This window comes from Salarias fasciatus, chromosome 6 (assembly GCF_902148845.1).
Source record: "Salarias fasciatus chromosome 6, fSalaFa1.1, whole genome shotgun sequence".
NCBI classification, from domain to species: Eukaryota; Metazoa; Chordata; class Actinopteri; order Blenniiformes; family Blenniidae; genus Salarias; species Salarias fasciatus.
In genome coordinates, this window is record NC_043750.1 from 27,228,603 (window position 1) to 27,251,323 (window position 22,721).

At 42.3% G+C, this 22,721-nt stretch overlaps 1 protein-coding gene across 1 annotated transcript in view; it reads right to left on the bottom strand.

Moving 5' to 3' along the window:
* The window catches only part of LOC115389793 (von Willebrand factor A domain-containing protein 7-like), a 32,710-nt gene that overhangs the window by 8,920 nt on the left and 1,069 nt on the right, over positions 1–22,721 (bottom strand). Inside the window, exons 2-6 of the mRNA XM_030093369.1 lie at positions 17,754–17,961; positions 17,583–17,668; positions 17,414–17,507; positions 5,024–5,210; positions 3,577–3,746 (exon numbers count right to left, since the gene is read on the bottom strand). Of these exons, the coding sequence (XP_029949229.1) occupies positions 3,577–3,746; positions 5,024–5,210; positions 17,414–17,507; positions 17,583–17,668; positions 17,754–17,961 (745 nt within the window). The remainder of the gene's footprint in view (positions 1–3,576; positions 3,747–5,023; positions 5,211–17,413; positions 17,508–17,582; positions 17,669–17,753; positions 17,962–22,721) is intronic.

Consider the following 22,721-nt stretch of genomic DNA (forward strand, 5'->3'; position numbering starts at 1 on the left):
ATGTCCTCACTTCGCAAAAATGTCCTCACTCTGTTGGTTAAAAATTCGTTCTGGTCCTCACAACTGAGTATCTAAGAACACCCGCATATACCTAAACCCACACCCACACATTTGGAAGCTTCGAGATATTTGCCTTTCTATAAGGACACAGCATATGTTTGACCAGTATCTTTAGCAATAGGCTGATAACATAAGCAGTGACGTGCAGGCAGGGGCAGCAGGGCAAGTACTGCTAACCCTGTCATGAATCATTCTTTACTCCGTAATTAAATGGTCATTCTAAAATGTGCCTGGGGTAAATTACTTGTTGAGTTTGCAACTTCATCCAAAAAAAAAAAAAAAAGAAAAAGAAAAAAAAATAGTTATATTTAGCAGAGCTAAGGCTGGACGATTAATTGAATTTTAATCTTGATTTCGATTTTGGTTAGCTGCATGGCGCGGCATGTATGTAATTTCCTACGCTGCCAAAGTACCATGAATGCACCTTGTGCAGGCAGCTGCAGCAAGGGCTCTATCAGCAACACGTGAAGGAAGCGGTTTACAAATATGGCAGAAAAGGAGCCTTTAGTTGACAAGAAAGGTAGGACTACTTCAGTCATCTGGAAGCATTTTGGCTTCAAGTCGTCGGACATCCAGCATCCCTGCCACAAGTGCTGCATCAGAGTGGGTTTTCAGGGCAGGTGGAAATGTTGTCACCTGCCTTCGTTAGTCACTGAAGCCAGACCAAGGCTGTGTTCGAAACCGCATACTGTCTACTACATCCTTACATACTCATACTATCAATCCTGCATCCTGCTTACTCAGTCCATCAAACAGTGTGCGAAGCGTTTACACTACAGCATACTCCATAATAACCCACAATGCATTGCACTTCTTCCATGAGCAGAAAGCGATCTGCTAAAGCTGATTTCACTTTAGCTCTAAACTCATCAAATGTAGAACTTCATCGAGATTTTTTTTAAAATTAGGCGACAAAGTGTTGGTTTAGAGCCCGAGTGTGTCGTTTATTTGTCCGAATATCAGCCGTTTATGATTTTGTTCGGACGAATTCGGCGAAATTCAAGCCAGCCACAGTGAGCAACGCACTTCCGGTTATTTTCACCAAAATAAACCACCCCTTTCCCTTTCTCATGCAAAAAAACCTCAGTGATAAATCGGTGCTTTTACTTTGAAAACAAGAAGGCAATCTTTCAGCAATATATCTCGCTTAACATCGCCGTTTGGACCGGTGTCCCGTTAACGGACCACTTATTATGCCAATTATGATGCTTTACCGACAGAGAGTTTTTTCGGCTCTTCAACAAAGATCGGCTCGCCGTCTTCGGTACATCATGGTCGCTTTCAGCATGGACTTGTTCTCAGATGTAAGGGTTTTTTTTTTTGTTTTGTTTTTTTTTACTAGTTTTAATCATTGTCAATCCAATCAGAAATCTCGTAACATAACATACCTACGAGCACAAACAATGGAGGGAAGATTAAATCTAGAACCATACTCAGCTTGCTAAATGTACATCATAAAGAATCGGGCTATGTTCGAAACCGCATACTGTTTACTACATCCTTATATACTCATACTATCCATCCTGCATCCTGCTTACTCAGTCCATCAAACAGTATGCGAAGCGTTTACACTACAGCATACTACATAATAACCCACAATGCATTGCACTTCTTCCATGAGCAGAAAGCGATCAGCTAAAGCTGATTTCACTTTAGCTCTAAACTCGTCAAATGTAGAACTTCATCGAGATTTTTTTTAAAATTAGGCGACAAAGTGTTGGTTTAGAGCCCGAGTGTGTCGTTTATTTGTCCGAATATCAGCCGTTTATGATTTTGTTCGGACGAATTCGGCGAAATTCAAGCCAGCCACAGTGAGCAACGCACTTCCGGTTATTTTCACCAAAATAAATCACCCCTTTCCCTTTTTCATGCAAAAAAACCTCAGTGATAAATCTGTGCTTTTACTTTGAAAACAAGAAGGCAATCTTTCAGCAATATATCTCGCTTAACGTCGCCGTTTGGACCGGTGTCCCGTTAACGGACCACTTATTATGCCAATTATGATGCTTTACCGACGGAGAGTTTTTTCGGCCCTTCAACGAAGATCGGCTCGCCGTCTTCGGTACATCATGGTCGCTTTCAGCATGGACTAGTTCACAGATGTAACGGTTTTTTTTGTTTTTTTGTTTTTTGTTTTTACTATTTTTAATCATTGTCAATCCAATCAGAAATCTCGTAACATAACATACCTACGAGCACAAACAATGGAGGGAAGATTAAATCTATAACAATACTCAGCTTGCTAAATGTACATCATGAAGAAACGGTCATTGTGAACTGAATAAAGTTTATTCAAATGTCCGTCGCGTTGCATCTTGGGCAATTTCAGTATGAGTAGTGAACACACGATGTATACTCAACATTTCTGGCGAATGCAGTATGCATCCGGGAACTTCTCGCATACTCAAAATCGCATACTGCCAGTGTAAACACACTGCATACTCAATAAGTTAGTATGAGTAGTAGGTAAGTATGCGATTTTGAACACAGCCCAAGTGAGCAGACTCGTCTTCCTTGCCAAAAACCTGTAGGAAGTTAACTACAGGGAGTTTTTAACTATGCAGCCAACCCCTCTTTTGTTATTTAAAATAGATTTTGAGAGAGTTCAAAGAATATTTTCAGATTGTGTTTTTGACTGAGTTATTAGTGTATTTTGCATATTGCTATTTTTGCAAGTTTTATAGAAATGCATGCAGATTGGGTATTTATTTTTATTTGTTTTATTGATATTATTTAAGATATTAATTTTTTATAAGTTTATTTTTGATTGTTCTTTCAAGTTGTCGTGTAATAAATACTCAAGTTTTGGAATTATGAATAATCGTGGTTATTAATCGTGATTTCAATATCTATCAACATAATCGTGATTATTATTTTTGCCATAATCGTCCAGCCCTAAGCAGAGCTCAAATTTTCTATGTCCTTAAACACATTGCAGCTTGGGGCAGCCGGGCTTGGACAGCTGCAGTTTCAATAGGTAGCCTTGGATCCAAGCTGGATGCTGCTGGTTTATGTAACATTGAGTGACAGTATCATCAGTCAATCAGATTTTGATGTGTTATTAACAGACAGCTGCTCGAGGCGGGGCTTTTCAAATGAGCTTCACTGATTGGTCCATGGGCAGCCATCTGATCCCATCTGTTTTTCTGAAGATGATGGTGGCTGAATTAACAGAGAGGCTGGAAGATACAATTGTTCTTTGCTCTCTCTTGAGCAGATTAGCGCTGTTATTGAGCTGCTATATGCTTCTGGTCAAAAACACTCTGTACGTCGTCGTCGTCGTCGTCGTCGTCATGGTATGTGCATTGTAAAGTGGAGAGTGAGGGAAGATGATCTTTTGGTGTCTTGGTGCATTGTGCTTGTTGATCAGCAGTCTTATAAGTACTGTTAAGTACTGAAGTGACATTGATTTAGGACTGTGTATGTATTGTATTGGATGTATTGGTATATTTTGTTCCTGCTGGCCCTGACTGAAACACGACAATGGCATACTGCGTTACTGCGTTAGTTACACACCTGTGTCATTGAAAGGTACCAGAATGTATAGAGAAGGCTCCGCCAGTGTTCCTGTCCTGCTGTCAATAATCCGAAGAGTAGCCTCCCGAACTGCAGCGATGTCATCGCTCATACTGCTGGTGGTGTCAATCACAAAACACAGAGGAGAGGACTGGGAAAGACCCATCAATCTGAAAAAAAAATGTTTGAAATGGTTATTTAAGATTAAAATACCTCATAATTTGAACAATTTCAACAACATGAAAGTCTTGAAAATTTGAAGTAATGAAATCTGTTCATTTTAAGCCATGGCATGGAGTGGCTATACACTCAACCTCCAACATTGCTGGGTAACTCATTGTACTCACTGGTGTATTGTTTTTTCTTTTTATACTGTTTACTCTCAGTAAGTCATTGTTAGGGATGTGCGATACCACTTTTTTTCAGACCGATACCAAGTACGAGTACTTCATCTTCAGTACTCACCGATACCGATACTTGCATACCGATACTTTATACACATAAAATTTAAAATAATGCAATGAGATTATTTTTGAAAATGAATTTTATTTCCAATAAAAAGGCAGCCCAGCCACTATGTTTAAGTCCAAAATAATAGTCTGAAAAATAAAACAAGCAACTGAGTTTGCACTTATTTAAATGAAATTAAGTGCAAGATAAAACAATTTCTCTGAGCTTTACACTTTACATAAACTAAGGTTTTTAAATGTACTAATTTGAATGATTTTTTTATGAACTAAAGTCAAAGATAGAAAAACCCCTGAGTTTAAAGAGTTGCTCGTGTTATTTGTGCTGCTCTCGGATCTCTGCTCTTCAGTTTCTCGGTCTTCTGCAGAGTTTGCCGTCGAGTTGCTGCCGGAGTTTTCTTTTTTTCCAGCACAACAGCGTCAGACTCTCGTCCACAAGCTTCGCCCTGAGGTGTTTCAACAAATTACTAGTGGTAAATGAACAACATTGCGCACCTCCTTTAGCAATTTTAGCATTGCAGAGTGAGCATTCTGCAAAGCTCGGCTCGTTTTCACTTATATAACAGAATTTCCACACCGGCGGTTCTGGTGAGACGAGCAGCCGTTCTGGATTCATTCCTGTTGTCTCTGCTCTGGATGAGACTCACGGAGAAGTCAGCCCGCTGCAGTGTAGCCCTGCGTCTGTCAGCGACTCCCAGAGAGCAGCTTCTTCCTCTTTCATGTTTGTCGGCAGCTTGCATCCCATTCGGTTGCACTACCGCCAACTGCTGGTGAGGAGGGCTTACTACGCGTGGGGTTTTCTTGCCGTGAGTATCGGCGGCTGGCATCGGTAGGCTTCACGAGTACCCGATACCTTGAAATAAGGCCAGTATCGGCCCGATACCGATACCTGGTATCGGTACTCGCACATCCCTAGTCATTGTACCTTCATGATCTAAACCACTGTCTGAGTGTAAAACATGACCGAACAATTTCAGTACCGCAGAAAGTTCATGTCTCCAACTGCAACTCTGATGTCTTCCAGTAACTCCAATGTGGCATCAAGTGCCAGATCTGCTGCTTCCTGGTGAAGGAAGCCATGGTTGGAGTTTCGTGTATCCTTATTGATACCGCCCACAGGATCCTCATTACTTGTTTTATCAAAAGACCCGCCATGGCTGCATTTACCTTAGAAGAGAGACAAACCACATTGACAGTTTGATAAGTTACAGCTCAGTTTGGTAAAAGGCAATTGTTTAAAGACATTCCATCAAGAAATACATCATGGAAAAGGACTTCAACAAGGAAAAATTATATATGCATTTTTATATCACAAGTCCATGACTTCGAAGATTAGGTGTGATGGGGTGCTGGTCGGGCCAGCCAAAGTCAGTGAGGCTAAAGTGAAGACCCAGAAAAACAAGTTCAAAAGAACCCCATGTAACAGGAATACAAATTCCCTACTCTGTCTTGACAAACATTTGGCCATCTCTGAGGTGGTGCTCAGCGGTCACCCAGCGGCTGGGTCGCTCACATGTTGTGGCCAAGCACAAGCCAAACAAGTTATGTGGGGAAGCTTAAGATGATCCTCCACCTGCAAAGTCCAACATGGGGAGTGGGGCATTGCCCACATAGTTTAAAAGAACAGGGGGGAAAGCTTGGACTGTTGTTTGTGCTTATGCACCAAACACCAGCTCAGAATATTTGCCTTTCTAGAAGAAAGTGAGCGAGGTTCTGGAAATGGCACAGTCAACAGACTCCATAGTTGTTATAGGAGCCAAAGCATGAGATAAGGCTTACAACGGACAAAATACATTTATTGATTTAATTTAACGTATAAGGATCTGTTTCATACTTTTAGAATATATATTTAGAGGTGTAAGATCAGTATGCTGTTACTTTGTTATTGGATTATTGTTTTTTTACATTGCATACTGCAGAGGGTATTCATAGAGTATTAAGAATATTTTTGTTTTGATAAGTTGATAAACGTTTTGTTTACTTCAGAGAATCTTGATTGGAATAGGCCACATTGGAGTTCCGTGTGCGCAGGGGATTGTGGGTAGGGTGAAAGGTTAAGGCTTAAGATTGATGGGAAAAAAGGAAAAAGTAAAGCCTCCAGCCGTGAGTAATGAAGATTAATAAGGTAGGCGCTGTATAAGCCTTTTCTCCAACGGTGAATGCGCTGTGCTGAGGGTATTGCTTTGCCATCGTCGATGACTGACAGGCCCCTGAGGCATGTAAAAAAGGATCACTTAGCCCTCATTTATGACAGACAGGCTCGTTTGGCAAACTCAGTGGCAGCCATTACAGTGACTTTCAATAGCTGCAATATACAGTCAACATGAGCCAAGTAAAAAGATCTGCATCAGTGTCACAGCGCACTGAACCTAGAAAGGTTAAAATGATGGAGAAAGCTCTCGAGGAGAAGATTCGTAATGCTATTAACAATAGAAAAGCTAAGCTCGGCTGGTTGACAAGTAAAATGAATCAGATTAATCAGTTGATGGAGGCTGGTGATGACAATAATCTGCCAGTTTTACAGACAACATTGATGGTTGAATTCAGTAAGCTATTTGGAGAGTTTTGTGAACTTAACATCTCAGTTAAAGTGTTGTTGAGTGAGATATCAGAAGATGAGATGAAGGCAGATCAGGACGGATGGTTCACACCCAAGGCGGACATGTTCTATAGCTTGACCGTAAGAGCTGAGACATGGATGAAGGAAGTGCAACTTCCCAGAGTGCCAAGATGACCAACAGAAGATGTCAAGGGAGGATGTCCAGTTCCTTGAGATGGTGTCACAGTCTGCTAAGCTGACAGAGGGTCACTACACCATTGGTCTACTACTGAGGAACACAGCCATCAACATGCCAAACAACAGAAGAGCTGCTGAACAACGAGCTCTCAACCTAAGAAGGAAGTTCATTAAAAATCATCATTTCCCTGCTGACTACTCGGCTTTTGTGGAAGACTGGATCGCAAAGGGGGATGCAGTCAAAGTTCCGGCTTTTGCTGTAACGAAGCAACCACCGCCTTAGACCCTCACATCCGGCAAGAAAAAACTCCAAAAACCCAGTGGGAAAAGAAGAAATCTTGGGGAGAACCACAGTATGGAGGGATCCCACTCCCAGGGACTGACAGCTTTGGCAACAGCTAGCATGAGACAATAAGAAGTAAAGCCAAGGACTATGTTGAGTACAGTCCGTTGGACAGTCCAGCACAAGAACAATGGATCCCAGAAGTAGAACCGAAGCGAGTCCATGGGCAGCACCGTCAGGAGCGTCCTCCCGGTCCAGCCGGAGCTTGTTCGTAGGCCCTCATAATAATGGAGTCAGCAACTGAAACTGGAGAAGACTCTCCCTCGAAGGGGGGGGGGGGGGACAACAGGTGAAAAGCAATGAACGGACTAAAGGGAATAACATTCAGACATTAGAGGATAGGGCTCAGTGCACCGTACTTCCCACAGCATTCTAGCTCCTTGGGCAGCTTTGTGGATAGTTTAGTATTTAAACTAGTATTTAGTTAGTATAGTTTAGATAGTTTAGTTTAGTTTAGTTTAGTTTAGTTTAGTTTAGTTTAGTTTAGTTTAGTTTAGAATCCCTAGCTGACCTGATCATAGGCTGCATTGAAGAGAAACGTCTTGAGCCTAACCTTAAATGTGGAGACTGTGTCTGCCTCTTTGACACCACTTGGAAGCTGGTTCCATAAAAATGGTGCCTGATAGCTGAAGGCTCTTCCACCTAGTGTCCATTTAGAGACTCTAGGAGTCACCAGTAACCCTGCATTTTGAGAGCGAAGTGCTCTGATTGGTTGATAAGGCGTTAAAGCATCTTGGAGATAGGTCGGAGCCATCCCATTTAGGATTTTGTAAGTCAGGAGAAGGATTTTAAATCTAACTCTAAACTTGACAGGAAGCCAGTGAAGAGATTTTAGAACGGGAGTAATGTGTTCACGTCTTCTAGTTCCGGTTAATAATCTGGCGGCCGCATCTTGAACCAACTGAAAGTTTTTTTATGCACTTTTTGGGCAGGCTGGAAGAAGGGAGTTGCAGTAGTCCAGTCTGGTAGAAACAAATGCATGGATGAGTTTTTCTGCATCGCTTCTAGGTAGAATGTTTCTTATTTTAGCTATGTTGTGCAAGTGGAAATATGCTGTTTTACAAGCCAGGTTGATGTGTGCTTTAAAGGAGATATCCTGATCAAATAAGACCCCGAGGTTCCTCACAGTAGAGGAGGAGGGTACACTGATGTTATCTAAGGTGATAATCTGTTGGGATAGACACTCTCTCAGTTTATGGGGGCCTAGTATAATGACCTCTGTTTTGCCAGGATTAAGATGGAGATAGTTCGTAGTCATCCAGGATTTAATTTCTCTGATACAGTCACTGAGTCTGTTTATTTGATTAGTTTGATCAGGTTTCATAGATAAATACAATTGTGTGTCATCTGCATAGCAATGACAATTGATATCGTGACTTCAAATTATGTTCCCTAAAGGAAGCATATATAACAGAAATAAAATTGGCCCGAGCACGGACCCTTGAGGAACCCCATAACTGACCTGGGAGCACGGTGAGGACTGTTGCTTAACGTGAACAAATTGGTACCTATTAGATAAATAGGATTTGAACCAGCAGAGGGCTTTTCCTCTGATGCCAACCTCACATTCTAACCTGTGCAGGAGAATATTGTGGTCAGTTGTATCAAAAACCTGCACTGAGGTCTGGGAGAACCAGGATTGAGACGAGACCTGCGTCAGCCGCCAATAGCAAATCATTAGTGACTTTAACTAACACAGTCTCAGTGCTGTGATAAGCTCTATATCCTGACTGAAATTTCTCAAATAAACTATTGTCCTGTAGGTGGCGGCAAAGCTGTTTAACCACGGCTTTTTCCAGGACTTTTGAAATAAAAGGCAGATTTGATATCGGTCTGTAGTTGGCTAGAATATCCAGATCAAGATTAGTTTTTTCAGTGGTGGTTTGATTACTGCGAATTTAAATGACTGTGGCACGTAGCCAACTTCTAGAGATGTATTTATTATAGTTATGATCGTATTTAAGATAACTGGAAGAATATCTTTGAAAAGCTTAGTTGGAATTGGATCTGGGAGACAGGTCGAAGTTTTAGAAGACATTACAATCGAAGTAATCTCAGCCCCATTTACTGATGAGAAACTGGCTAGTATTTCAGGTATTTCAGGTGGCGGCAGTGGCTGGATTCCCTGAGCTTGATCTGAGGAAAGCGCTTCACTGATTTTACCTCTGATGGTTATGATTTTATCATTAAAGAATTTAAGAAAGTCATGGCAGTTTAAAGATTCTGGGATTACTGGTTCCACTGCAGTATGACTGTTTGTCAGTCTGGCTACAGTGTTGAACAGAAACCAAGGGTTATTTTTGTTTATTTCTATTAAACAAGAGTAATATAATTTCTTGGCTTTAAAAAGAGTTTGTTTATAGCTTAGCAAGCTACATTTCCAAGCCTTCAGAGATTGTTCCGATTTAGATTTACGCCACAGTCTTTCTAATTGCCGAGTTTTTTGTTTGAGAACACGGGTTTCAGAATTAAACCATGGAGCAACGCGCCTGGGTCAATTCATTTTCAGCTGCAACTGAGCCACTACGTCAAGGGCAGATTTTAGTCAGTGCATAGCACTGTCAACAAACTGATCACTATTATCACCACTGGTCAATAAGCTCATTTCTGTGAGTTCACAAGATAGTGCAGCAAATGCAGGCTGGATGAATTCTTTGTACCGAGTCACAGATTTTTCAGATAATGTCTGTATCAGCTGAATTTTATCTTTTTGAGCAGAGTAGTCTTCAATCAAAACCTGAAAAGTAATTAAAAAATGGTCTGAGAGTATGGGGTTCTGAGGGAGAACATTTAGGTCATTGACCTCTATCCCATATGTTAAAACCAGATCCAGGGTGTGCTTGTGACTATGAGTGGATTCATCAACATTTTGAGTGAAACCGATACTATCTAATACTGCAATAAACGCATTACTCAAACTGTCACCAGAATCATCCACATGGATGTTAAAGTCACCTATTGTAAGGATCTTGTTATGAGCCAACACTATATTGCTTAAAAACTCTGAGAACTCAGTTAAAAAGTCAGAGTAAGGACCAGGAGGTCGATACACAATAATAAATAGCACAGCTTTTTGATTCTTCCAATTTGGACAAGTAAGCGTTAGTATTAAGCTTTCAAAAGAGTTGAATTTAACATTAGTTTTGGGTTTAAGAAGAAGACTGGAGTGTGATATCACTGCCACACCTCCACCTCGACCTGTTGATCTAGCTGTTTGGAAATTAACATAGGTTGGAGGGGTACATTCATTGAGCCTCACATAGTCATCTTGCTGAAGCTAAGTTTCTGTTAGAGCAAGGAGATCAATGTTATTGTCGTCGATAAGGTCATTAACTAACAGAGATTTAGTGGAGATTGCTCTAATGTTTAGTAGACCACATTTTATGTATTTCCTACTGGAAAAGTTATTCTGTCTCGTACAGGTGTTAAGCTTTTTACCCATTGACTTTTTTTTAATGCTTTGTGCACTATGGACAGACACAGTCTCTGTTAGCCTAGGTAAACCTCCATGCTTGACTTGTAAAAATCCGGGAGCAGGATTAGTGACGGGATCAACAAGATCAACAGAGGAGCATTCTACACGACTGCTCTGCGCCCGGGGCTCATAGCTGGTTTGTCAATTTAGCATACTAAGCTGATCAGCCATATTGTGAGCTAAAAGGGCTGCACCATCCAAAGTTGGGTGGATGCCGTCCCTCCGGATGAGCCCAGGCTGTCCCCAGAAGGTGCACCAGTTGTTTAGAGAAATAACTCCATTTTCCTCACTCCATCTAGACAACCAGCGATTGAATGATGAAAGTCGGCTATACATTTCATCATTGACCAAATTGGGCAGGGGACTAGAGAATATTATAGCATCAGACATCGACTTAGTCAGTTCACACACTGAGGCTACTTGTAATGTGAGCACCTCTGATTGTCTCCGCCGGGCATCATTACCGCCTGCGTGAATCACGACTCGACAGAATCTCCTACCTTCCTGTTTTAAAAGCCTAAGGTTCCCCTCGATGTCACCCACTCTGGCCCCCGGGTAACACCTAACCTTCACCGCTGGCAGCTTCACGTCTCTAACTGTGGGGCTGCCAATCACCAGCGTGTCCAGTTCAGCCGGTGTGTCGTCGCTGAGGGGAGAGAACCTATTGCAGACGTGAAGCGGTTCTTGGAGTGCTACGTGGCAGTGCTTAGCACTAGCCTTCCTCCGGACTGTCACAAACCGGTCCTGGTCTTGCCCCGGCTGCTCGGGACATGCTGCGGGGCTAGGCTTGCGAACACTCCTCTCACTGCAGGAGCGGGCTGCGAGCCCTGCCGCTACCTCGCTATAGCTAGCGCTGCCCTGCCCCTCACATCTGCGAAGCCGCTCCTCTAACTCGGTTACCCTGGCCTCCAGCGCTGTCAATACACTGCATTTTACGCAAATACCCCTATCGTCAAGGGAGGCAGGATTCTGACTCAACATACGGAACACTGAGCAGGATTTTGATTGCTTCGTGAATTAACAGTAATAGCAAGAGAGAGACAGCAAGCACTTCAGTCACTCACAAGCTTCAGCAAGCTTCACCAACACGGAAAACACTCACCGGAGTGACGTCAGCCAGAGGTGCCAATCCAGTTGTCGTATTTTCCAGACCGGGCCAGAGATGAAGCTTCATTTACAAGAATCTGTGTTTTGACCCGACAGCACCACTGTGCTCAAATACATCAAAAACAGAACCAGCAGTTTTTGCACTTTTGTTGCAAATCGAGTTGAGACCATTCTGAAGCTGTCAGAAGAAAGATAATGGTGGTATGTAAATACGACACAGAATCCTGCTGACTTTGTGTCCAGAGGACTCAGTGCGGAGTCTTTTCTCCGCCATGAGACATGGATACAGGGGCCGGATTTCCTCACCAAACCTGAGGAGGAATGGCCTCAAAACTCTGACAACTTTGGAGATTTAACAATGGAGGACCCAGAGATAAAAAAAAAAGGCAGTGGTTCGCACTACTGTGGCCAAAGAGCAGTTGGACACAGTTCAGTGATTCCTGGAGTACTACTCCATTTGGGAGCGCCTAAAAAAGGCGGTCGCTTGGATGTTAAGACTGAAACGCATACTGCTGATCCTGTGCCGCAAGAGAAAGAAAATGAGTGCCATGTTCACTCAGTCTAAGGTACAGGCGGAGATGAGGAGCTTCAAGACAAGTCAACAGAAGACTAACCTCACAGTGGAGAACATGAAAGAAGCTGAGTTGGAGATAATTCGTTTCTGTCAACTACGGAAGTACTCCAGTGAGATCTCTGCACTTCTGAAGGGTGATGACATTAAAATGAGCAGCCACATCTACAGGCTCAAACCTGTACTTCTGGATGGAATCCTCAGAGTAGGAGGAAGGCTTGGCAGATTGGCAATGACAGAAGAGGCAATGCACCCTGTTATCCATCCCTTTTAAAGACTGCCCAGTAACGAAGCTCATTCTCAGAAACATCCATGAGAATGTGGGTCACAGTGGTCATAACCATGTGTTGTCCAGGCTCAGAACCAAATACTGGATACCTGGTGCTCACACAGCAATAAGAAGAGTCCTTTCAAGGTGTGTCACATGCTGCCGCTCGCATGGTGCTGCTGGTCAGCAACAGATGGCAGACTTGCCCCAGGACAGGGTAGTCCCAGATGAAGCCCCTTTCAACAACACCGGTGTCGACTACTTCGGTCCGTTTGAGGTTAAGCGGGACAGAAGCTTGGTGAAGAGGTGGGGAGTTCTCTTTACCTGCCTGGCTATCCGTGCCGTCTACAATGAGGTGGTGTCATCCTTGGACATAGACTCATTTATCCATGCTCTATGATGCTTTCTTGTGAGAAGAGGCCAGGTGAAGATCCTCCGGTCTGATAATGGAACGAACTTCATTGGAGCGGAGAGAGCGCTAAAGATAGCTATGGCACAATGGAATAATCTCAGGATTGAAAACAGTCTGTGACCAAAAGGCATCAAGTGGATCTTCAAACCCCCCTACTGGTTGTCACCATGAGCGGGGTCTGGGAACGGATGATCCGATCTGTCTGAAAGATCTTCAGCACCACTTTAAGGCTCCAGACACTGGATGAAGGCCTACACACCTCTTGTGTGAGGCAGAAGCCATTATAAACAGTTGACCAATAACCAAAGCTTTGAACGATCCTTTGGACCTGGAAGCGCTCACCCCCAACCATCTCTTGCTCCTCCAGTCAAAGCCTTTGTTGACTAATTATACAGTATTCTTCATATTTTGTTTATCTAGTATTCATTGCATTATGCTATTTAGTATTATTCATATTATGCATGTCTTTGTTTAGGTATAGTGTGTTTCTGTAAACAGGTGTGGAAAAAGATGTATTCTGTTATTTTTTCTGCCTTAGTCACTCTCTTTTTATTTTTTCTTTTCTGGTTCTTCTTTTATTTACAACATCCACTTGGCAACCTGCCAGGGGCAGAGGTCACCTAGTCTGAGTTTTATTTTTTCACAGATGGAACCCACGTGACTAGTGGTGCAAAATATATTGTTGTGGGGAAGTCCCTAGCATGTATAGGTGAGATGTATTGAAAGTCTGAAAGTCCTGATAAGATGCACCAAGGGAGGAGGAAAGGTGGAAAACACAAAACGTACAGCTGTGCCAGTGTGCAGGTCCCCACTGAGTGAGATGTCGTAAAGTTGAGAAAAGCCAGACGCAAGGGCATTCCCAGAAAAACAGTATAAACAGAGGGAGCTGAAATCGGTCCATGCGCCAGTTTGAGACGGCCACGCTGGTTGCCGGGAGTTTTAGTAATAAAACTCTCTATCTATCTATCTACCACGATTGAAGACTTCAAGGATCAAGAGTGGATATAACTGAAGATTTTAAGATTTTTCTGTAAAATGTGTTTGGGGGTTTTTGTCCATCGCAACTGGCCTAGGATACTTTTTAAATAAAAATCCACGACACCTTCTCTGCCAACAGGTCTCTTTGTGAAAGGATTTCTACTCACGCAGGAGATAGAAACAAGTCCAGTACATGGTGTACATATTCTGGAAACGGTGGACAAGGATGTACCCACCTCAGCTACAAGAGCATCAAAGGTGGACGCATGTGACTCGCAACTTTGCGAAGGGGGACGTCGTCCTGATCGTTGATGATTCTGCACCATGAAACTCCTGGGTCCTGTGCAAGGTCATTGAGGCAGTTCCTGACAAGAGCGGGCTTGTGCGTCGGGTTCGCATCAAGAAGAAGACAACCATCTTAGATAGATCCATTACTAAGGTCTGTCTTCTCCAAGAAGCTGCATGAGGCGGTGTTAAAGACCATCCTCCCACAGTGCACCATGTGCTAGTAACCTCTGGCACCAGGTATTGGTTACCCAGCAGCAGAGACTTTCCTTGAGTTAAGCTTTAGCTCCCTCTTTTTGTTAATTAGCTTTGGTAATTGTCTCTATTTTAAAAGAGAAAAGAGGGGCCTGTTTTTTTTTAAGCCAAATCATGAGATAAGGCTTACAACTAGGGTGACCAGATGTCCCGCTTTGTGAGGGAAGGTCCCACATTTTAATACTTTTCACGCATCCCGCAAACTGAGATAATGTCCCGCATTTACAGTGGCACTTTAATTTTTTGAAATGCAGTCTCACTGAGGCTATTATCTGGTGCTGATCAAACAGCTGTGTGTCTGTGGTCGGGAGACGGGAGAGCCATCATCAGGGGGCGGGGTGGGCTCTGGGATGATCGGTCAATCAAGCCAGACATGGGTGTGTGCGCCTGCTGCCCGAGCCCGCTCCGCCACAAACAACCACAGCGTCGCTTTGGCATCCAGCAGCAGACATGGAGGAAAAAGATAAAGACACGACTCGTAAAAAAAAAAAAAAAAGAAAAAGAAAATGCAGCAAAGAATGGGACACCATTCACTCCTCCTCGGTAAGAACAGTGCAGGGTGACTGCACCAAAGTTTTGTGTGTGTGTGTGTGTGTGTGTGTGTGTGTGTGTGTGTGTATGTGAAAAGGCAAACCGAAAAGCAACATAATTTATGTTATTTTACTTCATTTTAATTTGAAAATTGACTGGATTCTCTTGTATTTTCCATTCCCGACTTCCTGTGTGGTGCGATCCGCTCTGTCCAGCTTTACAACTGGTGGTGCACGGCACGCGCGGCTCGCGGAGAAAATAGAGAGGAGTGGAGCGGCCGCGCTCCACGGCACGAGCCGCTACGCATGCGGCGCTGTCCCGCACCTCTTGTATGAACTGTCAGATACATTAACAGGGGCGCCGATCTGACAGGCGGTGCGCGGGGCTTCCCACTTCCGCGTCGGAAGCGGCACGTCCTGTGTGAACCAGGCATTTGTCGCCCCCTGTCGGCGGGCCTGCCCAACTATATGAAAGACTCCCTATCTGTCAATGATAAAGAACCCTTTAAAAATTCCTAGATCCAGACAGTGATCCAGATCTTCACCAAAATTTAATCAATTCTAAGTTAGCCCAAGACCCACCTTTCCACAAAGTTTCATTGCAATCCGTCCATTACTTTTTCCGGGATCTTGCTAACAAACCAACCAACCAACAAACCAACAAACCGACATGATTACATAACCTCCTGGCGGAGGTAATTAACATAAAGAGCATGGCATAAAATGTAGCGATACACAGTAAATAACAGGTTAATACATCATTTAAAATGCATTTCATAGAGGTCTAATTAGTCTGCTATTCTGAACTGCATGAGTGAGGTGAGCTCCTTGCAGTATTTTTTTATTCAGATTGTTGGATTTGATTTGGTGAGCCTTGTTGGCTTGGTGAGGTGAATGGAGCCTTCTTCAGGAGCCTCCATCTTGTACATGAATATGTGGTTCATTATTGTTCAGAACAAACATTTTAATATTGTGGTATTTGGAGTTGAGTGAAGGTTTTGTTGTTATCTTATATGAAACTGGGAAAGCTGCATTTAAATGAAATATCAGAATACCGGTACATTTTTTAAAAATTAATTATTGAAGACAACCACGACATCTTGGTGTCTCACATTGTCCCACTCAGATATAGTCTCTGTCCCACGTGGTAAATTGGGATCTGGTCACCCTACTTACAACGGACATTTGGACATTTATTGATTTAATTTATCTTATAAGGATCTGTTTCATACTTTTGGAATATATATTTAGAAGTGGAAGATCGGTATGCTGTTATTTTGTTATTTGGATTATTGTTTGTTTGCATTGCATACTGCAGAGAGTATTGATAAAATATTAAGAATGCTTTTGTTTTGATAAGTTAAGTTGAGAAACATTTTATTCACTTCAGAGAATCTTGATAGGAATTGTAGTGTGACGTTCGGTGGAACCTCCCTCCGAGAGGTTGGCGTGTGTCGGCGTATGCGGGGACGGAGGCTTCACAGTTTTCTTACCGAAACTGTAGCATGGATGAAGTTTTCTGTTGGTGATAGTTACCTTATGAAGATCATCTTGTGGATCCAGAATACTTTTTTTTTTTTATTTCTTCACTACAACGGAGTACCGTGGAGGTTTAATTGCCACTGGAAGCAGCCACAACATTGTGAGTAAGTAAACATTGTCCTGCGAACTGTCGGCTATCACAGTTGTCCTGGACAACTTCAGTACTCATATTGGTCATGACTGGGTGATCTGGAAGGCAGCCTGCATGGTCTGAACCTGAAAAATGAGTTGTTCAGTGCTTGCTATCAATTGTCTTCACCAAAAATCTCTTTCAAATTGAAGGATGCTCATAAATGTGCTTGGTACCAGAGCTCCATGGGTCTGATGTTGGACTTGCTTTCCAGAGGCTTGTTGGTGTTTGCCATGGGAACAACTGAGGGACATGTTGATAGACTTTAGCTTTCTGGGACTTTGAAGCTGACAAAGGATAGTTTTATTTCCTGAGTGACGCAGGGAGACTCCAGACTCGGCAGTGAGTATTAGCAATCTGAAAGGGCCCAAGCTGGCCAAAGCAAGACCATTTGATCTAGAATGAGTATTTTGTGAGGAGGTGAAGGGCACACTTTGAGTAATGTACCATCTGAAGTGAAGCACTGTTCATTTTTCTTCTGCTGGCAATTCTCCTTACTTTGACCAGAATACACACTTTTTTTTTCCTTTTTACAAAATACAGTATTATTGAAATGTTTGGTGATAATTGATTGTCCAGACATTACATTGAAACCATGTCAGGATACCAATATTAATATTTAATTGGTTTTTGCCACAATTTGCTTTGAACGTTTTCTGATGATTGGCTTTGCTTCGTGTACGTGCTTCACAAAATTGTGTGTGAGTGCATTGTGCTTCCAGGCTAGATAGTCTTACCAGCCAGGTTTTCCATAGTCTGGTCACGTCTGATGAGTGTGCTATAAGGAGTGGTTTTTCCAAGCTCCACCCAGTTACTGTGACTGTAGAAATCCTGCATGAACAGAATTAATTTGTCAAGTTATTACTGCTTCTTTTCTCCATAATAACAGCAAATCATTGTCCTCACCTGAAGGGTGTGACATATCTCTCCAAGAGTCTCCCTTCCAACTTCAAAGTTTCCACTGTTCACATTAGCCTTCACCTTTTCCAAATCTAAACAGAAACATGTCAAAAATAATGTAATTAAATACATATTAAATCACAAATGTTCTCGTCCTCTGTTACATCTGAAGAGTACCTGCTGTGATGATATTCCGACCTTCCTCGAAGGCTTCATTGTCAAAATGACGTGCTGCTGAGAAGGCGAAGAAGAAATCCACATGTGAATTTCGTGTGTGAATGGTCTTAATGGCAGTTTGGAAGTTGTCAGTAGAGAGAGGAGAATTGGAGCTTGGATCAGTGGAACAAGCACGGAGGACGGTGTTCACTGACAGGCTGTCATCAATCTAAAGACAAAAGACATGTGTTAACACAATGAGGACAAAGTACAATTCACTAGCCTATACACAAACTATGATTATTTCAGGTAAAAACCATATTTTGCTCTGTACCATTTTTTTCTGTATTTGATCATGTTTTTTTTCCAATCATTATTATCTTTATTAGATTCAAGTAAGTTGTTTTTATTCTGAGGAAAATGTTCTGGATACTGGCAGAACATGACTAAAATCTTCTGACTCCGTCTTTTATTATAACAAGAGAAATAGTAGTAATTATTATTCTTAATTTTTGTCACACTGGTAGTAGAAGTTATTGAATATTAGGTTGCACACAGACAATCTGTAAAGGGTTTGCCCTGCTTTCACCCATAGATTACTCACATTAGTTCCAACAATCTGCAACCTTCAACTGGATACACTGGTATAGCAGGCGGATGGAAAGTTACATATGACAATCAGCTATTTCTATAGTGGAAAGAAAAAGTGCCATAAATTGTAATAAATACCATGTGACAAATATATTGTGATCATTTCCATAAATTGTCAAAACACTACCTGACTTCATACCTGCCTGACTATTCACATATTCAGTGATTGGTGATGAAAGTCATGTGGCGGAATAAGAAAGTTGCAGACTATGTTTGGTTGTCCAAGAGTTAAAATAAGGACAAACATTTTAGGCCTGGAAATGCATGAGAGTTAATACAATGTACATGTACATGTACTGGGTGTTATGTCACTGTAAGGGGCATTGAGTTTGTTCTGGATCATTGAGGCATTCTTCCTCCAGGAAACAGCCCACATAGCAGAGACACTTGGGCCACATCTGGCTGGAAGCTGGCACAGGTGGCATTTGGTCGGCACTGGCATGCAGCATGTGAACCAAACATGGCCCAGATGTGGCAGAGGTGGTGCCGTATTTAAGGTGGCAAACCGAATGTGGGCCAGATGTTGAGTTTAATATGTGGCCCACGTGTCAAAAAAGAGCGGTGGGCCACAGGTGGCATTCAGTTGGTATCACTTTAAGGTGGAAAAAAAGATGTGAGCCAGATGTTAAGTTTAGTACGAGGGTGTACCCAAAAAAAAACCCGGAATTTGATTATAACTTTTTATTTATGACATTTCAAAATAAAACACCACCGTCGCCTTCAAAATAATCCCCATCTGCATTAATGCAGCGCTCCAGCCGTGTCTCCCACTTCACCAATGCGTCGTCAGACCCGCGCGTAAAAGTGCCATTTTTTGCCGGCTGCGATTTTTCTGTCACCTCCTCCACATCTGCAAACCGCTGTCCCTTCAGCTCTTTCTTCAACTTGGGGAACAAGAAAAAGTCACTCGAGGCTACATCTGGCGAATAAGGCGGATGGGAGAGGAGATTCATCTCATTCTTCTCCAGAAACTGCGTGACGCGCAGCGCCGTGTCCGCTGGCGCTCTGTGGTGGTGGATCAACCGGGATCCACTCCGCCACTCCGCCACTCCGCGGGCCGCTTCCTCCTCACATCCTCACGGAGCCGTCTGAGGACTTCCATGTAGTAGTCCTGGTTTACAGTCTGACCTGGAGGGACAAACTTGCTGTGGACGAGACCCTGGACAGGGGAAAAGCAGCTCAGCATTGTTTTCACGGTTGAGCGCACCTGACGCGCGGACATCTGGCCCTTTTTAAACCACCCGAACCACTCATGGACCTGATTCTTCGCCAGAGCATCATCCTTGTGGGCTTGCTGCAACAAGGTGAGTGTTTCTGCTACTGTTTTTTCCCAGCAAAAAGCAGAATTTAATGTTTACGCGCTGCTCTGGCTTTCCGGTTAATGTCACCATTTTGGAAAAAAATCGCAGACCGCCTCTGCACTCTGTTGCTATAAATAGCGCCTGAGAGGCGTCAGTGTAACTCTCCGAGCTCAAATTTCTCACAGATGTGCATGAGGCTTACCTGCAGCACATCTGACGGCCAGAAGTCGGAACTCATTATTATTATTGTTTTCTGACCAAATTCCGTTTTTTTTTGGGTACCCCCTCGTATGTGGCCCACATATCAAATTTGAACTGTGGGCCACATGCGGCCCGGGTCTGTTCTTCATGTAAAGATAAGCTCACAATGACCGATATTGTTTGTACCAAATGCAATAAAACTTAAATTTCAGGTGTGAAATACCATTAACTTTAATTGGCCTCTTTTAATGCACAATATTTGTGGCCTACTTCTAGAGGCTGATCAATTTATTTGTGCTTTCATTCATGTTGATCATTCTGTAAAATCTGACAAAGATTTTAATTGTTTTTAATGTATGTTGACATTTCAATAACATCATAGACAAATAAAAATCACACTTTTTCCTGGAGAAGATTTTGGGCCCATTTACTATCATTAAAACCACTTATTTTCATTCTAGCATGTAGCATACATAATACATATAACTTCAAAATTACAGATTTGTTACTGCTGTAGCCTACTATTTGCTTATAATATATTTTTTGCTATTCAAACTTAAATCCGAAAAAGTACAACATTCATGACTATTTTATAAAGTGAAGCATTAGCCACAGCATCATTGAAAATCAAGAATACTTAAATCAAAAGCAGAGGGAGTCTCTAGACTCACCTATGCAGCCATTTTTTATATGTTGATAATAAAACCATCTAGTGCATGGATAAGATGCTTTTTAAATATTTTTGGAAAAAACCTGTTGTCGTGAATACATATGAGAATGACGGACTCAACTTCATAGACTTCGATACTCTAAACAAAAAATTTAAGATTAAATGTGTCAAAGTGTTGTGAAAAAATGTGGATTTTTATTTCTAGCCATGCTATCTGGTTGGAGGCCTAAAATGTCCTCTAGAGTGTAACTATAACATTGAAAAAAATCCTGTTCATCTTTCAAACTTCCATAAACAAGTTTTACTTGCTTGGTCCTTATATAAATTTCTTCTTTTAAAATTGTACACGGTTAAAAATAATTCTAACAATTAGTCATGATAAATTAAGAATTTTAGTCAGCAGGACTTCAAATTATTGAAACAGTTGTGATAACTCAAGATGTTATGTTTATGTTGTGTTCACTAAAGAAAACTTTCTAAACTTATTAAAACGATTCCAGTGGAATTAGGAATTTGAACCGATGATACTTTTCCTCATTGGACATTTCTGATGACGTCAGCACGTTGAACGTGCATTCAAACAGCCCGGCGGTTCTGCTGTCCGCCAGTTTCTGCAGCTGCACGCGACGTGTTTCTTCAGTCTGGGCTCAGTCACGCTCACATATTCAGAAAAGGTAAGTCACCGAGTGATACGAATACTACCCAGATGTTTTTTTCTTGCCTTTAAATTGTTAAGTTATTAGAAGGCTAAACGTGAGACTTTTAGCTAACTTTTAGCTATGCTAACTGGAGCTTCTCAAGACAACGAGCGGGACACTCTTTGTGTTTTTAAACATGTCAGTTCACAACTTGTCCCAGTGAATGACATGAATCCAGCCTGCTCTGTGCAGACTGCACCATGAAAACGCCAGTTGAATTAAAGCAGACAACGTTTGACGACGTTTGTGGGTGCGGGGGGATGGCGTGGCAGACAGTCGGTTTGTGTGCTTGGGGTGTGCACGGAGAGGAGTGCGCGGATGGGGGAGTCACGTGGGGCACGCGGGTGGGGGTGCACGGAGCAGAGTGCGTGCAGGCCGGAGGATTAAATCTGTCAATCTTGGACATCTGTCAGAACAGATTCCATGCATGTTTCTGACATTAAAAGGCTAATTCAAAAACAAGCATTTTTCAGTTTTAAGTGAAAATGGTGTTCACTATTTTTATTAAATTACAGGTCCAAGTCTTCAATTTAGTTGAGGAATATACAGTACAATGCTGCTGCCCTCAGCCCACCTAAAATATTTTTCAGCTTTTAAGTCCTGCAAATTGTTGAATTTGACACAAAAACTATATTATCAGTGCATTAGTAGGCAAGTGTATGTGCACGCCTCTAGAAAATCAAAACAGTTATGATTGTTGAGTGTGCTGTAACCATTGTCACTGTACTAACATGAGATTTTCTGTTGTAGCTCATCGTATTTGCTCCACCTGGCTGCTTCATGGATGAGATGGACAGGTAAGTTTTACACTTCTGTCACGGGAAACCCAGAACACTTGAACACTATAGAACCAGCCATGGTCATGATGGAGGCAGTTTAGCTCTCCTTTGCATTTACAGTGATTGTGTGTTTTTTCAAGTCTCAAGAGTCTCTCCAAACCCATGTGAGACAACATGGATTTAGCAGGAGCAAACCAGTGGACTTTAGAGTTAAATGTCTTTTTTGGAACTTGCAGACAAGTAAAAACTCTAACAGTGCTTTTTTTGTTTTTCTTTTTATCTTTGAGGAGCCCACAGACATGGAGGACGACATGACGAGGGGACTGAACGTGGGAATCCTCAGAATACCAGAAGGGGAGGATCTGACGGACCTGGCTGTGGTGCTGGAGGATCAGATCATCCTGCATGGCATCAAGGACTACTCGCACTGCTATGCTGTTTGGACTTCTGTATGTGCTCAACATCCACTATACACTATACTACCACTATACACTATACTACATCGAATTGTTCTGTTGTATTCATTTCAGTAAGAGCAACTTCCGCTTTGTCCAGTCCTTCACAAGTTTTCCACTTACCCCAAACTTTATTTCTGCTGCTTCATTACTGTTTTCGACTACATATCTCACTTTTGGGGGGCATTTGTATTCAGTGTGGTATATATGTTGTATAAAACTTTTGCTTTGCTT